Below are 23,756 nucleotides of genomic sequence, written 5' to 3'. Positions count from 1 at the left end.
TATACATATTTATATATTTTATATATAGTTTTCTAGATTTTATATGTTTCCTTATTTATATATTTTATAGATATCATTTAATAGATTTATATCTATTTCCATGTTATTTATACATATTTATATATTTTATAGATATAGTTTTATAGGTTTATATGTATTTCCATATATTTTTATATAAATAGTTTTATAGATTTATATATTTACATATATTATTTATACACATTTATATATATATATATATATGTGTATATATATATATATATATATATATATATTTTTTTTTTTTTAACCCTTACCTTCTGTCTTGGAGTCAATACTGTGTATTGACTCCAAGACAGAAGAGTGGTAAGGGTAGGCAATGGGGGTCAAGTGACTTGCCCAGGGTCACACAGCTGGGGAGTGTCTGAGGCCAGATTTGAACCTAGGACCTCCCATCTCTAGGCCTGACTCTCAATCCACTGAACTACCCAGCTGCCCCCTATAGATATATTTTTATAGATATATAGGGTAGGTGTTTATATATATTCCTCCTTTTCTTAAACCTTACTTTTTGTCTTAAAATTAATTCTTTTTTTTTTTAAACTTTACTTTCTGACTTGGAATCAATACTGAATATTGGCAGAAGAGTGGTAAGGGCTAGGCAATGAGGATTAAATAACTGTCCCAGGGTCATAGAATTAGCAAGTAAGTATATGAGGCTAGATTTGAATCCTGGACTTCTTTTCTCTAAGCCTGACTCTCAATTCACTGAGCCACCTCGCTGCATCACTTTAATATCAATTCTAACACAGAAGAGTGCCAAGAGCTAGGCATTGGGGGTTAATGACTTAACTAGGAAGTGTCTTAAGGTCGGATTTGAACCCAGGACCTCCCTGTTCCAGGCCTGGCACTCTTATCAAACAGGCTACCTAGCTGCCCTCCTCTTTTATAGCTGTGGAAACTGAGGTTCAAATGACTTTTGCCCATAAGAGGAGCTGGGATTTGAACTCAAGGACCCTGTTTGCTTGTCCACTCTTTTCACTCTAGGATGCTGTCTCCATGCAGCATAAGGATGAGCTTTTTTTAGGCTGAATTAGATTGTGCTCCAGGTGTTTGATGACCCTCACTTGAAGCACATTTCTCAGATCCCCTCTCCAAGTCCATTAATTTGCATTTATATGCTTATCCTTCTTATAATGCTAAGATCAGGTAGTGTTTAAAGGAACTAGATTTGTTAAAGCATTTGTGAAAACACTTGCCACTTTTTCTTCCCTTGGACAGTCCCCTCAAATACAATTAGCCCTTCCTTCCTTTTCTGCGAAATCCATTTAGTGACATCATCTATTTGCAGATTGCACAATTCCTGTTGGATTTGGAAAGCTCAGCCCTGAGCACAGTGGATAGCTTGACCTATATTTTTGTAATATAATATAATATAATGTATAATGAAATAATATAATATAAACACCTAGATTTTAGCTAGGTTTGAATCCTGTCCCTTGACCTCTCTGATCCTCAGTCTTCTGACCTACCGAATGGGGGTGATAACAAGGCTCAGAAGAGATCATTCATATGTGTAAAGTGCTTTGAGATCCTCTAAATGCTATCTGAAGGGTCCCTGCTCTTAGTATTCTCTTGTGCAGTGACAAAGATGGAAACAGAAGGAAATGGAGATGAGGAAACAATGGGTCTATGATAACTGGAGAGAAAATGTAGTAGATAGGCTGGCTGATCCTTGCCCTTCATGCTGGAAGAAGACCAAGATGATGTCTTCTGTCTCTGGCATAAGTTGGATTTGAGGCAGAGTTGCTCAAAGTTATCAGCCTGCCTCTCCTGTGGCAAGATGACAAGTGATGGCAGTAGGCAGGCAGGTAGTTAACGGGCTGAAGTCAGGAAGGTCTGATTTTGAAATCTACCATAGTTGCATGATTCTGGGCTAATCATGTTAATGCTTTTGGCGTCAGTTTCCTAATTTGTAAATTGGGGGTAATAATGGCATGTGGTTCAAAGATTGCTGGGAGGACCCAGTAAGATAATGCATATAATATGTTTTTGCCAATCTTGAGGCACTAAATCAATGTTGGTGAATCTTGGTAAGCTAATGAAAATATCTGGGGTTCTCTTTTCAGAGCCAAGCTGGGAGGTTCCAAAGGTTCTTTTCCTAAACAATCTGATCCTCTGTCGCTTTTCACCCTCTCTTCTCTATGTCCCCCACCCCATTCCCCTCCCCTTTATGTGTAGCTAGCTTTGGGGAGTGACTGAGAGCCTCTGATGCTGGGTACCTAGATGCATCTTCCTCTTCTTGAAAGAGGAATTTCCATGTTGGATGGAATATTCTAGCCTTGATGGGACTAACCTTGTGTGAGTGGGAACATAAGGTATTGTTAAAAGGCTTCCCAAATGACATTAAAGGACAGAATTGGGGGATGGCCCCCAGATATGGGATATCTGCTGGCTGACTTATTCTGTAAAGTATTACTTTTCCTGCTGGGGTCTCTGAAAATAAACATGGAAATGCAAATAAAGCAGTCATGAGATCAAAGATTTAGGAAGGGATCTTAGAGGTTGTTTAGGCTAACTCTTATTTTACAATCAAAGAAAACTGAGGCACTGAGGTAAAATAATTTGGGGGTCATACAACTTGTAGATATATGAAATAAAGACTTGAAGTCTGGTCCCTTTGACTCTTAAGTCTGGAGCTGTGTATATTATACGGTTTCTCATGCCAAATTTGCTAGGAAGGGAGAGATTTCTTTTTTTTTTCTTTTCATACAACTAACATCCTTTGATCTTTTGATCCTCCTTTTAAATTCTAGGTTCTAAGCTGCCACCCCAGTCCCCTGGAGTAGACACAAACCCTTCTCCAAATTCCCCAGTGTTCAGGACAGGCAGCGAGCCAACACTCAGCCCCACGGTGGTGCGGAGGGTTTCCTTGGAATCCCAAGTCCCAGGGGAAGCCTTAAGAGGATCGGACAGTCAGCTGTACCCCAAACCTCCACCGAAGCCCAGCAAAGTGCCTTTCCTGAAGCCACCCCCATCTCCTTCCACTTGGCACAACTTTGAAGCAAACTATTGTGAACTCAATCCTGCTTTTCCCCCTGGCTACTGTGGGACAAAGCAGGCTCTGTGTCCCCAGAGTGGCTGTGGGGAGCCTCTGACAGCCAAGGAGAACAGAGCCCTCTCACACCGAAACTCTGGCACCAACTATTTGATCCTGGATGACGATGCCCCAAGGTCTTCTCGGGCTCTGTTGGCTGCCCAGATGGAAAAGGGACAGGAGGATGGTGGGGTGTTTGTGACACCCTGTCTGGAGACAGTCTCTTCATTCAGGCCCAATGATTTTGAATCCAAACTCCTTCCTCCTGAAAACAAGCCTCTTGAAACATCAATGCTGAAACGTGCCAAGGAGCTGTTCACCAACAATGATCCCAAGGTTATCGCCAAGCACATGCTGAAGATGGACTGCAAGGTAAATACTTGGGTCTTTAAAGCAATGGAGAAAAAATCTTTCTATGTTTTCACATAGCCACATCTTTCTTTCCAAGTGGTTTGCTAATGAGAAATTTCTGAAATGGTCAAAGAAGTCATAAGTGCAGGGATTGCTCCAAGGGATGAGCGTTGAGAGCAGTCTTTCCCTCTTGGAAGGAAGCTTGAAGACTTCACTCTGGACAGTTCTTCCAGCAGGTTGATAGAAAAGTCCAGGAATGAAACTATGGCCAAGTATATACCACACACTGGCTAGTGGTATTAGGAAACTAACACAACAGGTCTCCTTTGCTGGCTGGTAGTTATTTCTTTAGATTTTTAGAGGGAAAATGCACCTTTAGCGAAGAAATTCTTAACTTCTTGCGTACTAGGTTTCTTTGGAAGTCTAGTGGAGCCTACAGATGCCTGCAAATAATATTTTTAAATGCATTAAATAAAATCCAACAGATTAAAAGGGAAATTAATTATAAATAAATTCATGTATCCTCAGTTAAGAAACTGTTCTCAAGCCCAACTAAATGCCCCCTCCTCTAGGAAGCTCCTTCTCTTTCCAGTAAACCATGGCTTTTCACCCCAGGTACTTCCAGAGTGCTTGGTATTTGTGCTTTTTTTTTTAATACTTTTAAAAACTTTATTTTCTTGTTTGCCTTTTTTTTTCTTCACAACATGAGTATTGTGGAAATATGTTTTGCATGAATGAACATATATAACCTATATCACATTGCTTGCCTTCTCAATGGGGGAGGGAAAAGGGGGAGAATTTGGAACTTAATTTTTTTTGAATGGACTATTATTATTATTATTATTTGTATTTGTGCTTTTGTCAAGAATTTTCCCTATATTATTTTATATCATACATGGATATGTATCACCTCCCACCCCCAACAACTATTAAGTTCCCTGAGGGCAAGAGCTGCATCTTCCTTAAATTTAATATCTCACATAATATTGTCCCCTGTACACAGCTCATCGTGTTTGTTGAACCAAATTGAATCATTCTGGAAGGACATTTCTAGGAAGTCGTATCTCAACCCCGCTTGAGCCTGACTGCCATCGGTAGTGACCTCTCGATAAAGAAGCTGGTCACTGAGTAGCTACACAGATCACTAAAGAACTGAACTTCTTTGTGGCCCAGCAAAGACAATTTGTTTCAAATGTCCCCCTCTTATAAGCTTATAAATGTCAGCCTTCCCTTTTTGGGATCGTAAATCATCGCCACCATGGAGATCAGCATCCATGGTGGTCCCCATGGTAGGGTGGAGGTAAGGGGAAGCCATTCAATCAGGATCACTAAGCAACATAAGAAATACATACAATAAGGGTGGGGATTTTTTTCATCCCTTAGAACCAAAATGCATATTAGTATTTTGCTTTATTTTTGTTGTTATTTGTGTTTTGGGTGGTCTGGTTTTTTTATTGGTACATACTCTGCCAATGAAAACTGGTACTTCAACCAATTTCAGGCAAGGATACCGGTTCCCAAACAGAATGAAATTTGTAGCACGGAAGCCATTGTCTCCAGCTCTTGGGATGCTAGTTTTTTGTTTTATTTTGTTTGTTTTTTATCCACTGAAGCATGTGAGGTTGCCTATGTCACCAGTGAATGAATGATGCTCACTGTTTATTGTCAGACTGTGAGAAGAGAGGGCTGAGGGAGGGATTAGATGATCACAGAAACTGGCATAATATTGCCAAGCACACTAACCCTTTGAGACTGCTACTGTGGGTATTCCGAGCCACATTTTTTCAGATGAGGAAACCGAGGCCCAAGCTTTACCCATCATGTCACCGCTAGCAAGTTTCAGGAATAAGATTTAAATCTGGGGCTTCTTAACTGAAATCCAACCCTTTAGACTTACAACAACAGAGTTGGGTGGTTTTTTGTTGTTTTTTTTTCCCCCATATGATTTACTGTGTAGACTTGGATTGACAACGGGGGTTGTTACTCAGTTTGGTTATTTGTCCAAGCCCCTAGAATGTGAGTAAAATTCTGTTTGACCTAGTGGGGAATCCAAATGGGAGGGCAGGGGTGGGGGGGTTGTCAATTTTATTTTATTTCATTTTATTTTATTTTTGATTGTGATAGCTATGCTTTGTCAATTTTAAAGCACTAAACACATGTTGATTATTGTTGTTGATGTTATCTTGAGTTTTTCATACTGGGTAATATCTCACAGAAGGCTTTCTATCTAGATCAGGATCCAAACTCTACTCTATTCCCATGCGTCTAAGGTTTATCATCTAGCTTAGACCCAACTGGATGAGCTATAGAAAAGAGGGACACTTGGATCTTCAGGCACCCATTGGCAGACTGGGTTTCCTGTGAAGTGTAATATACCGTTGCCACCTTATGTGACAATGCCAAAGAGTTGGGTCAAGGTGGGATTCTCGCTCCCTTATTTTACGAAAGACTGAAATGAAAGCATCTTGGTGACTCTAAGCAGCCATCTCTGGGGCAAAATTATTTCTTGACTGTGACAATAAGCAAACCACCTCCTTTCCTTCTTGTGGTACATTTAGTCCTTCTGGCTCCACCTCTGGGCAGCATCTTATCAGATTTTTACATACGAAATATCCACGGAAGTAGCCTAACTCCTCTCTGCATTGCTTTTTGGGCACCCAAACTGACAGGGTGGTGACCAGAGTTCTTGTGGGCTCTGGTTCTGCATGTCACAGAAATCTGGGAAGCACGGTTGGTTCTGGATCCTAGTTTTGTGCCATTGCCATTTTAAGTTTCCAACGAGCTCATTCATTCTCTAGACATGTACTCAGGGGTCTTGCCTCCCTTAGGTTAGAAATTTCCTTGGAAATGAAAGGATTGCTTTTTCTTTCTCTTTCCTCCCCACCCCAAAAAGCAGGATTTCAGAAAGAAGAGTCAGAGCTGAAAGCAGCCCAAGTGGCAAGGTGAACCCCAGGAACATCTGGCCTCCACATGTTCCATTCCGGGAGGCACGGGATGCCCCTCACAGATCTTGTGTTTTCCCTTCTTGTTCTCAGAGCAGTGAAACAAGTGAAGGGGATCATGCTGTCATCATCATAGTCAGAGGAGTCCAAGGGATCATTTAGCCCAACTTTTCATTTTACAGATAAGGAAACTGAGTCTAGTGGAGAGGTTAGGTGACTTGTAGGTAATAAGGAGCCTCTGAGTCTCTACTCTGAACCTTACATTCTTTCCTTGGGTACCAGGATGCTTACAAAACCCAGTTATCTCTTGAGAGGTAAGAGCTAGAGAAACAAAAGGCATAAATTATGTTATTTACACAGTTGGGACATGTTAATGGCCATTAAACAAACCGTTAATGGTAATGACTATAGAGGGAAACAAGTCTAATTCTCTGTCAGTTTATAATTAAACCTCTCTATAGCTTCTTTGATAAATGGTCATCCAGCCTTCACTTAAAGACCTCTGGTCAGGGGGAATCTACTGCCTCCCAGGGCAGGCCATTCCACTTTTAGGGACCTCTAATTGTCAGGAAGTTTTTTCTTATATAAAATTTGTATTTCTGAAACTTCTACTAATTAGGATTCCTAGAGTATTGTAAAGTCCTAGAAAGTAGCAGTGGCTGGATCATCTGCCTAGAGGCAAAACCAAATTTCTAGCTTGAATATTGATTACTTTCTCAAACTAGAGAAAAGCAGTTTGTTTGCCTTAGGCAAAGTTTGAAAATTCAGCCCCCTTGATTTAATTAAATACATCATACACCATCACTGAGCACCTACTCTGTGCTGGGCACCAAATACACAATAGTTAACATGATCTTAAATTAATAAACTCTCTGGGACTCAAATTCCTCATCTGTAGAGTCAGGGGACCTCGATTTCCAGTTTCCTAGTCTCAGATCCTATTATCCAATAGTAAGGTTCCTTTTTTTTTTTTAATAACCTTTATCTTCTATCTGAGAATGGATTAATATAGGTTCCAAGGCAGAAGGGCAGAAAGGGATGGGCAACTGGATTAAGTGACTTGCCCAGGGCCACACAGCTAGGAGGTATGGGAGGCTGAATTTGAACCCCAGGCCTCTCAAATCCAGGTCTGGCTCTCAATCCACTGAGCCACCTAGATGCTCCCAAAAGGGTACATTTTTTTTTTAATGAGCTATTTTATTGTTACGGTGTTTGTGGACACTATGTAATAAGAGGGGGTACTTTCTGGCTGTGTGACTGGGTAAGTTACTTAACTCAAATTACTTAGTCCATACCACTCTGCTACCTTGGAATTGATACTTTGGAAGAGGGAGAGAGGAAGGAAGGAAGGAAGGAAGGAAGGAAGGAAGGAAGGAAGGAAGGAAGGAAGGAAGGAAGGAAGGAAGGAAGGAAGGAAGGAAGGAAGGAAGGAAGGAAGGAAGGAAGGAAGGAAGGAAGGAAGGAAGGAAGGAAGGAAGGAGTAAAGAAAGAGAGGGAAGGAAGGAAGGAAAGAAAAAGAGAGGGAAAGAGAAAGAGAGAGCACAGTGAGAGTATTTAAAGGAAGAATGGCAGATGGAATGTGGGCAAAACCTATGAAAAATATTGCTCACACCTGTGAACTTTTCTAAAAGTCCTTTAAGCATCCTTTTACCCATTTCTTCCACAAATGGAAAAAAAAACAAAATAAAAACAACTTTCCAGTTGTGAGGAGGGCTGAACTGTGTTGGGGCGTAATTAGTGTTTGAAAAATGCCATTGAAGCATTTAAGTATTATTTTTCCAGGGCTCATGCCAGAAAGTATAATTAGTTTTTCAAAGGGAACAGCAGTGATTTCTCAAGTGCCTGAAACTTCTCTCAGATACACCTTGTAAGTAGAGGACCCTGTAGTCCTCTGGTTCGCTGGGCCCTTTGTCTGTGCCCCTTTCCTCTGTGAGATGGATTGGGTTTGAGGCTCTTTAAGGTCACTGCCAGCTCTTAAGCCTACTAGAGTCATCTATCACTCTCTCCCCCAGAAGAAACACCCACCTCCCAGGCTTTGAGCGACACATCAGAGTCCACCACTTCAGGCAGCTCTTTACCTAGTTTCTGTGGGTCGATGCTTTGAAGATGTTTTGATCTTTATTTTATAGGTGGGTTAATTGAAGACATGATAAGAGGTCAGCTGAGCCCCAAAGGCACTCCTCATTTAGGGCTCCTGATGCCCATCTAGGTTCCTGCTATAATCAGGATTCCCAGAGCTACAGGGGCCTTAGGACCCCCCCCCCACCACCACCACCCTTGAATTTTTTTTAAAAATCAGAATAGGACCATAGATTTAAAAATGGACAGAACCTTGTCAGCCTCATAAAATGTAATCGGACCTCCTCACTGGATGGGATCCAGTAGTACCAATGAGGTACAAGGACAATAATGGATGTAAAGCATTTTATGAAACTTAAAGGCCCTCTAAATAACCACTGGAATTATTTAGACTTTTCTTTGAAAGTAGAGGGATCTTTACTTATGAATACATTTTGTTATCTTTTTTAACTTAAACATATCAAAAGTTTTCTATTCTCACTACAATTGTTCATGATGACTAAAGAAAACCATGGAAAGGAATTGGACTTCACAAAGAGGACAGATTTTAGCTTTCAGACCTGTGGGGAGATCTGGGTTGCTGCCAGCACTTATGATGCTTATAGGCTATGGCAAATGCTTAGGTAGACGACCTTCCTCCTATGGTTGAAGGTATACATTTGATTTAGGGAATTGTGCCAAGATTTCTTGGCTGTTCATATGACAGTCACGATGGACACCCGTGTTAGGTAACTGTTTTCATTTTAAGAACATCCCCTCAATAGTTGCCAATTAATCAGTAATAATGTATTAAATGCCTACTATGTGTTGTACTGAGTGCTGTGGATACAAATGTATAAATAAAACCGTCCCTGCCTTCCTGAAAAAGAACATGTATGTATATAAGGAGATAGAAAATATATTGAAGGTAATTTCAGAGTAGGGTGGGTTGTGGGGGAAGGTACTTACAAAAGCAGGGTGAATCAGGAAAGACAACCCCCCCCCCCATGTAAATTGCTTTTGAATGAGCTTCAAAAAGGAAGCTAGGAATTCTGAAAGATGGAAGTCAAGCAACCCTGGATGGTTGGTCTCATTTCGTCTCCAGGGGACTGCTGTGTCCAACTCTTCATGACCCCATTTGGGGTTTTCTTGGCAAAGATACTGGATTGGTTGGCCATTTCCCTTCTCCAGCTCAATTTACCGATGAGAAAAGCGGAAGCAAACAGGATTAAGTGACTTGCTCAAGGTCACACAGTTATTTAGTGTCGGAGGCTGGATTTGAACTCATGAAGATGAGTCTTCTTGATTCTGAGCCCAACACGCTTATCTACTGCATCGCCCCGCTGTCTCTGTATGGGAGATACGGAAGCCCAGTTCATCTAAGAGTAGGAGGCTTCATAGGTGAACTCATCGATTCTATGCCTAGACTTGCCACTGAAACAGAGATTCCTGGGTGTTTATTTTCTTTAGCTCCCCCAGTGGTTCCTTTGCCAAACCCATCAAAGGTCAAGGTTAATAACAGAGTTTAAACTCCCAGACATTTTGTTTTGTGGCTTCATTATGCATACCGAAAAGGCATTTGGAATGCTGCTAAAAAAGCAACGTCCCATTTCATTCTTCTGTGATTCCCTTGCACGGTCATTATGAATGTGTGGCTGATAACCTTTTTCTACCTCCATGTATCACGGGTGGGTACCGCACAAGAATCAGGCAGGGGTAGAGCTGGCACATCCCCTCTCCTTAAAAGTTACAAAGAATGAGCATTCCCATAAGTAGAAAAAAGTCCCAGTAAGAGAACAAACATGTCTTTGATTAGGTGACCTCTGAGGCCCTTCCCAGCTCTACTTCTAAGATACTAGGAGGCTGAAAACTCATATTTCAAACCTGTTCATCAAAGCCCTGATAGTTTCCAGCCCGAAAGGGCTCCCCACCACTCATCTTTAAGTAAGGATCAGGAAGAACATAATTAGCACATTTGTGAGAGTTGCTATGGGAAGGGAAAATTGGGGAATTTCTTTTCATTCTTTCAGTTAATGGATGGAGTCCAAAACACATACAGAGAGAGAGAGAGAGAGAGAGAGAGAAAGAGAGAGTACTAGAATAGAACTAGAATTAGAATATCGCAGCACATCTCTAGGACACTTTTGACATGAGCTTAAATAACTCGGATGTTTCTTTGGTTGGAAATTATTGCCAATTCTACAGTAGTCTGAAGATCAAATGATTCAGTCTCCCTTTTCTTCTACTTGTTTTCATCTAGGATTTCACTTTCTAGTGTGAATATTATTAATAGTATAACATACATCACTTTTCATGATTTGAAAATTTTTAATTAAACCAATCAATTTATTAATAATTATAATTACATTACTATTAATTTTTGTAATTAATTAATTTAGAATATTTTTGCATGGTTACATGATTCATGTTCTTTCCCTCCCCTCCTCCCATCCGACTCCTGTAGTCAATAGGCAGTTCCACTGGGTTTTACATGTGTCAGTGTACATCCCTTTTTAGATAAGGGTAGTCTTAGAAATTTTTCCTGTAGCTCTTTCTACACATTAGATTAGGGGCATGTCAAGCCAACTTCCCAAATGAATGTATTTAATTTAATACAAATTCTATAACATATTTTATAATAATTATTATTTTTGATATTTGATTTTATATTCAATGTTTGTTTATCCATAATATTTAATAATAAAATAGATTTGTTAATATATTAATTAAATGATTTGATGAATATAATAAATAAAACTATAAATAATATATAACAAATATAATATAAAATAACATAAAATAAACAAATAATAAAATATTCATTACTATGTTTAAACTTTTCTGCTGCATAGGTTGCTAGGATATTGGAAGTCTCTGAAGAGATGAAGAGGATCATGGGAGTAAACTCAGGTCTGGAACTCATTACTTTGCCTTACGGACACCAACTGCGCCTGGACATCATTGAAAGGTAAACATTTCTTGTCACTTTTTATTTCAGTCCTCTGCCTTGATGGTAAGCTAGTTAGAAGATGGTGTCACCACATTTGAAAAGGGGGAGAAAATTGGTAAAACCCATTATATATCTCCAGTATAATGGGGACAGCATTGCTGGAAACGCGAGAAGTGCTTAATAGTTGTCTACAGAGATAGAGACAGAGACAGACACACATACACGTTGGTCTTTGGAACGTTGCTGTGAACCTAGGTTTTTCCTCTGAAGACTCGTAGGAGGACAAATCCTGGACATCAACAAAGATAATGTGGAGAGGAAGGAAGTCACAGAGATCATAGCTGGATCTGTGTCACTGCTCTTGGGGGAGGTTGAGGGAGGAAACAGAACTCTTTGTACCCAGCTGGGCGCACAGCTGTCCCATAAATGCAGGAGTCAATAATCATGGCCTTGGTGAAGAGCCCGGGGGTGTTCCAAACATACTGGAGACAGAGAGCTCCTACTTCTTTGTACCTCTTAAACCTTGGCCTCCCCTTTCATCTTAAAGGCTTTCGTCCATTTGGAAGACAAACTAGATTCTAGAAAGAATGGTGGGGGAGTTTGTGAAGGAGGATAGAAAAGGCTTATTAGGAAAGCACAGTCTCATTTGGGGCTGAACTGGTAATTTGCCATGAAAGGAACAAAGTTTTGTGGAGTGAATATGGAAGCAAGTTATAGCAAGTACTATGGGTCCATTTCCACTAAAAGTATTATTTGTAACAAATAGGAAGTCCTCCATGGAGGAATCTATGCCTCAGTCCACCAAAGCATCAACTGACTGACTGTTGGTGAATGCCTCTTTGGACATTCTACCTTCCATGGTGCTGGAAGTTCCCAGAAAGTTCCCAAGTTCCTTTGCTTGTCTATCCCTGGTCCTTGGAATGTGTTCCTCCACATCTCAGCTTTTTGAGCTCCTTCTCCTTTAAGGGTCCGGCTTCCCTTCTTCTTACTCCATCCCCCTAAGCTAGGTATGACCTTTCCTTCCTACAATGTCCTCAACTGCTCTTTGGAGCTTACCTTTTCCCTCATTCCATTCTGCTTTTTGTCACAATGGTGTATATGTTGTATTACTCCTTAGGTTGCATTCCTTCCTTGAGGGCAGTAATGGGGCAATTTTTCATGTATCTCCAACACAATGGGAACGACATTGCTTGGAACAGCGTAGGCACTTAATCAATGTTGAACTGCCGAAGTGTGCACTTTAAGCCATATTAAGCGCCCGACAATGAGAACACTGGAAATTTAGGAAATGAGAAGAAATAAGTGCTGTTGGATTTTGACGTGCAGGGCTTTTCCCATCGGAACCAAGATCCCATCCTTTAGATTTCAATATTCTAGTGGAGTTCTTTGTCTCTTAAGTCATAGAACACTAGTCTCTGAAGAATTAAAAATTCCCATCACTCAAGATGGCAGTTTTGCAGGCACATGTTGGATTTGAAAAAGCTGCAATGTGTAATAAGATAATAATAATAATAATAAAGTAATAAGATAGGGGACTTTGAAGAACTGACTAAAGGATGTCATCCAAGAAATGCACATTTATTTATTTATTTACTTGTTCATTTATTTATTAATTTATTCATCCATCCATTCATTTATTTATTTTTGGTTCTTTTATTTATTTTAAAAATATTTTTCCATGTTTACATGATTCATTTTCTTTTCCTCCCCTATCCCAGAGCCGACAAGTAATTCTATTGGGTTATATGAATATTATTGCTTAATACTCAAGAAATGTACATTTAGAAAAGATGATGGACACCTCACTGGACCAGAGAGAGGGATAACTGATGGATGGGCTACGTGCCTCAGTGGAGTGAAAGTGAGGAGGTCAGAGTCTCCCCAACAAATTGTGTTGGTCTCTACCCCCTATGCCCAGGAACTATGGAGAGAAGTTTGTAGCTAGGGCTGGGCTCCAGAGGAGAGGGTAGATTCAGTCCACACACCCCTCAGAACAATTTGAATATCTGAGGAACAACAACAATTTTTTAAAAATATTTTTAATTTTTTTAATTTAATTTTTTTTAAATTTGCCAAGTCTCTACATGAGGTAGCCAGGGCAAATGTTCCTTTGAACTTGCTTATCTGTTTATGTGCTATTTCCCTCCAATATCATATTAGCTCCTTGATAATCATAGAATCAAGGCACTGTGATAGATGCTTTAATTCTTCTCTAAATACATGTAAAACTCAGATCACATTGCTTAGCATCATCTCCAGGTTGGGGGGGAAGGGAAGGGAAGGAAGGAGACTACTGGAATCTTATAATTTCAGAAAATGAATTGAGACACATGTAAAACCCAGTGGAATTGTTTGTTGGCTATGGGAGGGAAGGAACAGGATTCATGTAACCATGGGAAAATATCCCAAATTAATTAATTAAATACATAAAGTTTAAAAAATAAAGAAAATGCATTGAATTGAAAAAAATAGAAAATCATTACTACATTGAAATTGGGAAAATAAAATACTTCACATAAATAAGTGAATAAACATTGTTTTAAAGGGGAAAAATGATTATCTCACTGGAACCTCATGACAACCTTGGGAAGTGCTATTATTATCCCCATTTTACCAAGGAGCAAACTCAAGCAAATCGGTTAAGTGACTTGCCCAAAGACACACAGCTAGTGATTCAAACTCCATTAAAGCAGGTTTGTTTTGTTTTTGTATCTCTGAGTATCTGATACAAAGGAAGGTATTTAATAAACTACTGAGTAAATGAATTATATTTCCAGTTTACAAATGAGGAAACTGAGGCTCCCTGAAATTAAATGTCTCGTCTGTGTTCTGCCCAGCTGAAGCCAAGTTCTCCTAACCAGGGTTTGCCTTTGGCTTCCCCATGCTTACCTTGAACCTTGACCCTTCCAGACACAATACCATGGCCATCGGCATAGCAGTGGATGTCCTCGGCTGCACTGGGAGTTTGGAGGAGAGAGCGGCAACGTTGCACAAGATCATTCGGGTGGCCGTGGAATTGAAGGACTCCATGGGGGATCTGTACGCCTTCTCTGCCATCATGAAAGCCTTGGAAATGCCACAAGTAGGTGATCATTTTGCCTTTGGTGGCCTTATAAGGGGAGGTAATATTTTCTCTTAACAGGTTTGTTAGTCGGGCAAATCTATTAACTGTTTTGTTCAATAAGTAAATTGAATCAAACCATGATCAAAGCTGCCTTTAATGGCAAGGGCAACTGAAAAGATTGAACAAAGTATTTTGTTTCTGTTTTTAAGATGGTGGATATTGCTGACAGTCAGCAAGGGCTTCTGGTGTACATTGAAGAGTGTCATCCCAAAGGGGGAAAAAATCAATGTTTTTTGTGAGAAAATTAATTAGGATGGTAAGCCCTGTTGTAGCCCATTGTTTGCCAAAAACAACATATTTTTGTCTGGATCCTTACACGTGTTGACAGTGTAGCGTTTAACCCTACAAAGCCTAGAGCCTTTGGGAATCTTGTCCAAGAGTCGGTGGATTTTATGTGAATGACCTGTTGAAGGCATTTTATTGGGAAACTATGAACTTTTATGAGGTGTCCCACACATGAAAACCTACCAATTCGATTCTACCTTTACTTAGAGCCTGTTCTTCTCTAGCTCCAATGGGCATGAGACATAGGAGGGGTAACACGAACCTTACCAGCTCTGAGGGTCAAGAACTGAAGAATCAGCGAAGGCTTCCAAGAAGAGATGGAACTTGAGTTGTCCCCTGAAACAAGGAAAGAACTTAAGAGATCCTGGGAAGGAAGTGGGGTGATCCATTCCAGACAGAGAAGATAGCACAAATAAAGGCATGGAGATAGGCTGGAAGGAGAAGGAAGGACATGGCAGAGTTCCAGTTTGATTGGAATAGAGTACGTGAATTAAATTTAGGAACATTTATGAAACGGCCGCCATTTGCAAGGCACTAAAGCTAGAGTTAGGAGTATGAATGCCAGAATCAGAAGTTTATATACTCTTAATAGATACTGGATAGCCAATTCTGGTTTTTTTAGTAGAATAATGAATTGGTGACATTGATGCCCTAGGAAGATTCTCAGTAGTGGTGGCCAATGGAATGGTGAGGAGATAGACCGAAGAAGGGCAGACCAGGTGGTACTAATTATGGTGGTAGAAGTGACAAGAGATGAAGGCCTACATGAGAATGGTTGTCATTGTGGCCAATAGAATGGTGAGGCGATAGACCAAAGAAGGGCAGACCAAGTGGTACTAATTATGGCAGTAGAAGTGACAAGATGGTTGCAGTGGAAGGGAAAAGGAGGAATGTGAGTGCTTTGGGAAGCAGATTCAACAAGATTTGTGACATGGGAGAGTAAGCAATTAGGGAAGGACCAACGATGACTCTACATTTCTATTCTAGCAAGAGGGTCAGTGGTACCATTAACAGAATCTTTATGGTCTTCTCTAGTTCTGGGATCCTTTATAAGTAGATCCAAGTTGTCCTATCTTAGGAAGCTAGGAGAACCTGAGGAGGGTACTCAAGTGTAAGGAAAAAGAAGGGAATGGACCCTTGTGTCCAATGCCATCCAGCAGGCATTCAGAATACCTTTCCATGTTACATTGAAGACAGCATCATATGTTCTATCCCTTTGTTGATTCTGGAATCAGATCAAAGTCCTTCCAGTCAGGCTTCTGTTAACTAGTTTAGTCACTTAATCACACTAAGGAAACCAAAGTTGTTTTGTGGCTACCCCAAGGGTCATAGTGGGTGATGATGTGGCTTAACCAAAATATATCAATGCTACTAGAAAATCAACTCAACACATATTCCTCTTTTTAAAAAAAGAAGCTTCCTTTTCTTTATAGTATATCCTCTCTGGGGAACTTGGGTTGATGGTGTGGTATGGTGAGAAGACAATTAAATTGAGTCACATGACCTTCATCTGGTCTTGAGAAGAAGCATTTCTCTTTGGACCCAACTTTCTTCCCATATGAAATGAGGAGAGGCAGCATAGTACTGTATGGTGAATAGAAAGCTGGCCTGGGACTTATTTGAAGTCAGGAAGATCTGAGTTTAAATTCTGCTACAAAGCGTTGGCTATGGGAGGGGAGGAAAAGAACATGAATCATGTAATGATGGAAAATTTTTCTTAACTAATCAATAAAATAAAATTTTTTTTAAATTTCCAGCAAACACATACTATTTGGAAAGTTATTTAATACTTTATATTGTCAGAGGCAACGAGGTGGTTTAGTGGATTGAGAGTCAGGCCCAGAGATGCCAAGTCTTGGCTTCAGATCTGGCCTCAGACATTTCTTGTCTGAGCTGTGTGACCCTGGGCAAGTCACAAAACTCCAATTGCCTTGCCTTTACTGCTCTTCTGCCTTGGAATCTAGATACAGTATTGATTCTAAGACAGAAATTAAAAAAGACTTGACCATGGGCAAGTCACTTAACCCCCATTGCCTAGCTCTTACCACTCTTCTGCCTTGGAACCAATACACGGTATTGATTCTTAAGATGGAAGATAAGAGTTTGGGGGATGGGGGAAGACTTTATAGTGTGTAAAAAAAATTTCTGACCACAGCTATTGATAAGAGGTAGTTTCCTCACTAATGGAACCACAGACTTGTTCCCTTCTTGCCTCTGGGGGGAAAAAAATAAAAAGAGGGGATTTGTACTAGAAATTTCTTCTAAGTCTAAATTTGTGATTGCTGTGAAAATCACTATCTTTGGGGTTTTAGGTGATTCATTTCTCTTCTGTTGTTTCCCTTTTAAAAAACTAAATGTATAAGAAGGGGATGTTCCATGCTAGGAGTAATCAGAAGAGATTCAACAATTTAAGATAATAATGGGAAAGAGAATTAGTGGGACATCCTCATGTTCTCCAATCTTCTTTAAGCCCCAGGCCTCAGACCACACCTGAAGGATGTCCCCACCTGTGGTCCCTCATGTAATGCTCCTTCTGTAGCTTCAGATGTTCTCATCTGTTAAATGAGGGGATTGAGCTAAATGACCTGCTACAGGCTAGAAATCCTATGCTCCTCTTCAAATTATTCACTTGGGTCGAGAAATGGCATTATAAACATTCCTCCTCAGATCTCCATCTACTCTGAAGCACTTCCAGAATTCCCTAAAGAAAGCCCCTGAGGCTCTCAGTTATATGGCTTTGCTGTTCACCTGGGAGAACAAAACAGAAATGTGACAAATGCCCTGCTTAAACCCAGAACTTTTCTGCCAGTGATATTTGGGGAGTTTTTTTGTTTTTGTTTTTGTGAGGCATTTTATGGAAGGCCTGGCTTATCAAGTGTAAATGTTCGGGACTTACCAGATATGTCTAGTTTATTACCAGGCAGGAAGTCCCCCAGCTTTGTGGAAGTGCCACGAACCTCGTGATACTTCTCTACACGTAGGGGGTCTCCTCATCCTCAGCCCTGAAGGGCAGGAGTTAGATTTTCAATGGTGAGGTTGCTGAGAAAAAGTGAACGTGTTTTAAAACCTGGAAATTCTAGGTCAAAGCCAGGAAAGTAAGACTGAATTCTCTTTTGTCAACAAACTTCAATAAACGTTTATTGAACATTATGTTGGGTTCTAAAGCCAGATTAAAAAAAATAAATAAAACAACCCCATTCTGGCCTGTTCTCAACCAGAGGAATTCAACAACTACAAAGATAAATAGAACTGAGTTTGAGCCAGGAACAGGCACTACAACAATGGAAGGCATCAGACTCAAGCATATGGAGAGAGGTGTGTGTGTATAAATATATATTATATGTATATGTTTGCCAAACCTTCCATGGGAGCATGAACTCTTGGGCTGGTACTGACAAATGAGAAGGCGATGAGAGAACAAGCAAGGAGACAGAAAAAAAGAGAATAAACCTCTGGTTGAGAAGGGAGAGGATGAGTGGGAAGGGAAGAAATTGGGAGGGTGGTAGGAGAAATGTGCCATCGTTTTCCATGTTGGTCTCTTCCCCCTTCCCTTTCAATGGTGGGGTATCTGGTGGTGCCTCTGTCCTTGGTCCTGATCAGGTCATCCTGGGAGTTTTGTGTTCTGCTCTGGGCTTGGTTTTTTAAAAATATTGTATATATTGATGCCTTCTGATTTTATAGCATGATTTCTGGGTTTATCCCATCTTCAAGTACGGAAAGGTCGTAATCTGAAAAAGGGATTAGATTTTTTGGTTGTTATAATGATGAGCTGTGAGTGAAACGTGAAAAAAAGAAAATTTAAGTATCTCCTCCCCACTGGAGCTATCCAAGAAGGGGAGGGGGTTCTCCCTTAAGCAAATAAAGGTTTCACCAAGGAGCAGTTCAATTATCCAGGCCTGGGCCCACTTTGGGGGGGGGACCCCTCTGGGTTTTCCTTCCAAGTGCCTGACATGAGAATGGCTTTCCCAGAATTTAGTGCGATCTCTCTCTCTCCCCCTCTCATAGATTACGAGGTTAGACCAGACGTGGACCGCTTTACGACACCACTATACCCAGACTGCAATCCTTTATGAAAAGCAACTGAAACCTTTCAGCAAATCTTTACATGAAGGCAAAGGTAGGCACAAAGCTATGTGACCCCAGGCCAGGAGGAATTTTCTTTGACCAGTTATTTATACATACTGAAAGCACTTAAAAGTTCTGGCTCTCTTCAGGTATTTAGTTAAAAAGCTTAACAGCCAGAACTGGCAAAGTTGATGGATTTGAGAAGGCCATTTTCTAGGAATTCATCCCAAATTCTTGGGAGGTTTTTTTAAAAATCAAATCCTGGCCATCTTGGTGACCATATGTATAATCTTGGGCCTAGAAAGCATCCCAACAGCCCAAGGATTTGGTGAACCCATGCCTAAGAAAGGATGCTTTCCTTAGCTTCTCCACTTCTCCAAGAATCACCACCACCATCTTTGCTTTGTCAGAGGCAGTTAGGTGGCTGGGTTGGGAATATTGGTAAAAATTGGCTTCAGGCTCTTAATTGCTATGTGGCCAGGCACATCACTAAACCTCCCTTTGCTTCAGTTACCTTCTCTGTAAAGTGGAGATCTTAATAAGCACCAGACTCCAAAGGCGGTGAGATATTTATAAAATGCTTAGCACACAGTCGGCACTATATAAATGCTTATTCTTTCCCCTTTCCTACCTTTGCTTAAAGGACCCTCCCAATATACCTTAGAAAAACCTACTTTCTTCTTCAAATTAAAAAAAAATTCTTTTAAACCCTTACCACCCGTCTTAGAATCAATACACAGTATTGGTTTCAAGGCAGAATAGTGGTTAGGTTTAGGCAATGGGGGTTAAATGACTTGTCCAGGGTCACACAGCTGGGAAGTATCTGAGGCCAGATTTGAACCCTCTCATCTCTAGGCCTGGCTCTGTCCACTGAATCATCCAGTTGCCTCTGAACCTACTACTTTCTCAGGCAGCCCATTCCATTGCCATTGATCCAAACCTGCTCAAGACCCCTGTTCACCTTCTCTTGCCCATCTCACCTGCCTTGTTCCATAGTCTTCTTGGAAAGAAAGATGTACCCAAAGACTCTCATTTCTGTTTTCCAGAAACTATGTGTGTCCCCCCAAACAAGGTAACGGTGCCACTGCTCATGCCTCTGGTGACTTTGATGGAGCGGCAAGTGGTCACTTTTGAAGGGACAGACATGTGGGAAAAAAATGATCAAAGCTGTGAAATCATGCTGAGCCATCTAGAAACGGCCCGATTCGTAGCCCAGGCTGCAGACACGTACCGAGCAAACGCGGAGAGGATCCTAGAAGGTAAGCACACGGGATCCGAGCTATTGCCTTTAGCATTCCTGATAATTCAAAATAAAATCAAAATAAATAAAAATAATAAAAAATAAAAATTCAAAATAAAATAAAAAGATGGCAAAATGAGTGATCCCCTTGAAGACAATGAGAACATAAAAAGTCATTTTTCATGATTATTTATTCTTCCCTTGAAACTGATGGTATATAGCTGTACTAACCACTTTGTGCATTTATCTATGTTTCTTATTTCTCCCCTATTGCCGGTAGCTTTATCTTAGAATAAAGAGGAGAGTATAAAATTCACCACCAGCTTACTAATTGTTCCCATCTCTGATAAGGAACAAGAGACTCCAAATGAGGTTGGACAACCTCAAAGCACAATATTAAATGGGTGTTAAAATTGTTGTTAAAACTGTGGGTTAATAAGGAAGGCTTTATTCTTGAGAGGCAGCATGCTGCGGTGGCCCTTCAGACCATGGCTCTGTGATTATGGGTTAATCACTTCATCAGTGAAAATGGAAACACTTCTTGGGCACAGTCATAAGGCTGTTGGGAGGAAAAGCTCTTCTTATCATCTGAGAATTTTGAATTATGCTATCTTCTTCCTTTAGCATGTATAAATTCCTATCTTTAGATTAAAAACTGAGGAATGTGTGAGTGGCCTTTATAAAAAACAATAGGATGTTGGGGTTCCCCCCCCCCCCCCAAGTCATTTCACTAGATGCCCTTCTATTTTCTTCTTGGTCACGTTAGTGTTTCTGAATTCATCAAAGGTTCACGGCTTAATTAGGGAGGCTACAAACCTTTTAGGCCAGAAGAATTCTTTGAACCTGTAAAAATGGAGATTTTGAACCCTAGACTTCAATCCCCAGAAGTCCTTGGTATTTCCCAGAATTCCCTATAATCTCACCTGGGTCTCCACATAGACGAGATCACAATTGGCATTTAACTGGCAGTAACGCTTCCCACTTGCTCTTCCTTCCTTTGCAATGATGGTAAGCTAAGTGTGGGGATTTTGAATGATGGGCACGTGGTTTTTATTTTGTATCTTTATTCCTTGACTTGATGATCCTTAATAAACCTCATAAAATATCATATTTTTATTATTAGAGATATAATTTAATTTTTACAAACCTTAAAAGGGAAGGCATATAGGATTGGGAAAGATCAGGTGCCACTGGTTTTGAGGATGATCTTCACCCTTTGAAAACAGTGGAGTAGTGGCGCTCAACACACAGGGAAGCCAGTACAATGAAGTGTTTGTAATTGTGTAGCAAAAGAACAAAGAATAGATTCAGAGTGGAAAAGACCTGAGAAGTTATCTAATGCAATTTCCCAATCTGATCAATTGAAGAAACAGATCCAGGAGAAGAAATGACTTTCCCATAGTCACACAAAATAAGTAATAGATCTGAACTCATTTTCTGAGTGTACCAAATTGTTTTTAAAGAATTTTCTAGGATGGCTGGATACCTTTCTCCAACTTACTACAGACTGTTCAGGGAACATGAGTTTCTAAGGCTCAACAGTAGGGAGCTCCCCACAACTGGTAGTATTTAAAAGAGAGGCTGGATAACCATGTCAGATTTCACCGACTATAAGAAATTATTTACTAGGCTCCTTCCAATTCTGTGTGAGAGAGAAAATGTACCAGCATTAAGTACTATCCGTCTCTATCTAGCTACTGCTTAGCCTGGATTCTCTCCTCCAGTCCCCAATATGGTGATCTAGGTGGGTCTCCAAGACCTTGAATAGACTTTGTCATCCTCATGTTTTTCTTGCTAGACAGAACATCTCTTCCATACATTCTCTCTGCTTCATCTCATTTTGTGTTCAACAAGCCTATAGTATTGTCACAACATCCTGACCTGATGGAAGACCATTGTTAGCCCTTGTTCCTCCTGAACTGTATCTGGAATCCTATTCCAGAGGGACTCAAGTAATCCTAACCCTTCTTTTCCTAACATTCACAGAAGCATCTCAAGGATCTGTGCTTTGCTCCATGCTAATTTTAATCAAGTCAGCCTTAAATCAAGTCAGGGATGCCATGCTTATTAAGTTGGTGGATGATAGAGCTAAGAAAAGATAGCAGACACATTAGAAGTGATAAGTCAGAATCCAGAAAATTCTAGGCAGCAGAGACCACTGAATTGAATCTAATAAGATGAAAAGAAAGCCAGTTACAACAAAATACAATCATAAACAAATTCATGGATCCCTTTGAATTAGATAGAAACCAATACCTCTTCCATCCCTGATCCTGTGGTTCAATTCATTTTGAATTATTCTTCTCTTTCACTAGTGATGGAAATTTCTAAATCATATTAGAATCCCATCGTAAATAGAGCTTTGAAAAAAATAAAAGAGTTTAGGGCCCATTCACCAAGCCTGGTATCATCCCTATTATGAGCTTTGTTCAAAAATGTTAAACAGTCTCCACAGCTTATATGTTCAGCCAGCTAAATTTTGCCTAGATCAGTAACAGTGACCACTGTTTTCCATTCTTGACAATTCACAAGATTTAACATGGAGATAAAAAAAATTATCGCCATGTTAAATCTTGTGAATTGTCAAGAAATAAAATATTATTTAAAATATTAATGATAAAATTATCGTATTTCACACAATTTCAGTTCACACTTTATAGTGTGAGTTCAGGTAACATGTCATTTTTTCCCCCTCCTTTATTAGGTTTTCAGGCAGATGAAGAGATGAATGAAATCTTCAAGACTGAATTTCAGATGAGGTTGCTATGGGGAAGCAAAGGAGCACAAGTCAATCAAAGTGAAAGATATGAGAAATTCAACCAGATTTTAACTGCACTCTCAAGAAAATTGGAACCACCTCCTATGAAGCATGCAGAGCTTTGAAAAATCTTCAAAGAACTATATTATTTAAAGCTCATCCAATTTCTTTGGGAAAGTTTATCATTTGATAAAATAATTAAGTAAAAATGTGACAATATAGAAACTTTTAGCATCCACAGGATATTTGAAAATGTAAATTGCACAGTGCACATTTATTTATAAATTGTTAAAAATTACTACTGATTTTTAAAGGAATCATAATTTATTAATGTAACTGTTGCTAATGATTATTATTGTTAGTCAACTTTAAGAAAATAGCTTGTGGGACAGAGCTGACTGATCTCATTTGATCACTTAACTCTTGAAATAACTGCATTTGACCGCTTTGAATAATTTTTATTCCCACAGGATCATGTAGCAAAAGTGTAAATAGAAGGGTAGGTTAAGAACAGCATGAAACATTTCAGAAAGGTATCAGTTGTATGATATTCTTTAAATGAATATGAAAACTGTGTAAATAGTCATGAATAAAAATATATCTTTATGTGAACATCCACAGTGTCTTAATATTAAAATTATCCTTTTTTGGTGCTAATAAAATACATTTTATTTCATTTTCTTAAATGCTTTCAGTTAACTTGGATTCTTGCTTAGCTATAGAAGAGTTCTTTCTTCACATTCAATGACACTCACCTTAAATACATACAGGCACAGTAAACCATCTAAAGGACCCCTGTTTCTTTAGATCTTTTCTCCCATTGTATGTGTGACCCTGTCCCTTCCTGGCAGGTGGTTTGAATGTAAGGAAGACAGGTCTCAAGGAAGTCAAAACAATTGTTTTGATG

The 23,756-nt window shown here is 39.8% G+C and overlaps 1 protein-coding gene across 2 annotated transcripts in view; it reads left to right on the top strand.

Moving 5' to 3' along the window:
• BCAR3 (BCAR3 adaptor protein, NSP family member) overlaps nucleotides 1-23,535 on the top strand; it is a 174,793-nt gene extending 151,258 nt beyond the window's left edge. For both annotated transcript variants that reach the window (XM_007484989.3, XM_007484990.3), the window contains 6 exons: nucleotides 2,796-3,448; nucleotides 11,280-11,395; nucleotides 14,288-14,459; nucleotides 18,792-18,903; nucleotides 19,898-20,110; nucleotides 22,796-23,535. In XM_007484989.3, the coding sequence (XP_007485051.2) occupies nucleotides 2,796-3,448; nucleotides 11,280-11,395; nucleotides 14,288-14,459; nucleotides 18,792-18,903; nucleotides 19,898-20,110; nucleotides 22,796-22,974 (1,445 nt within the window). In that variant the 3' untranslated portion in view covers nucleotides 22,975-23,535. The remainder of the gene's footprint in view (nucleotides 1-2,795; nucleotides 3,449-11,279; nucleotides 11,396-14,287; nucleotides 14,460-18,791; nucleotides 18,904-19,897; nucleotides 20,111-22,795) is intronic.
• Nucleotides 23,536-23,756: the final 221 nt, after the last annotated feature.

This window comes from Monodelphis domestica, chromosome 2, assembly GCF_027887165.1.
Source record: "Monodelphis domestica isolate mMonDom1 chromosome 2, mMonDom1.pri, whole genome shotgun sequence".
In the NCBI taxonomy this organism is placed as follows: domain Eukaryota; kingdom Metazoa; phylum Chordata; class Mammalia; order Didelphimorphia; family Didelphidae; genus Monodelphis; species Monodelphis domestica.
This window is presented reverse-complemented; position numbering and strand designations above follow the sequence as displayed.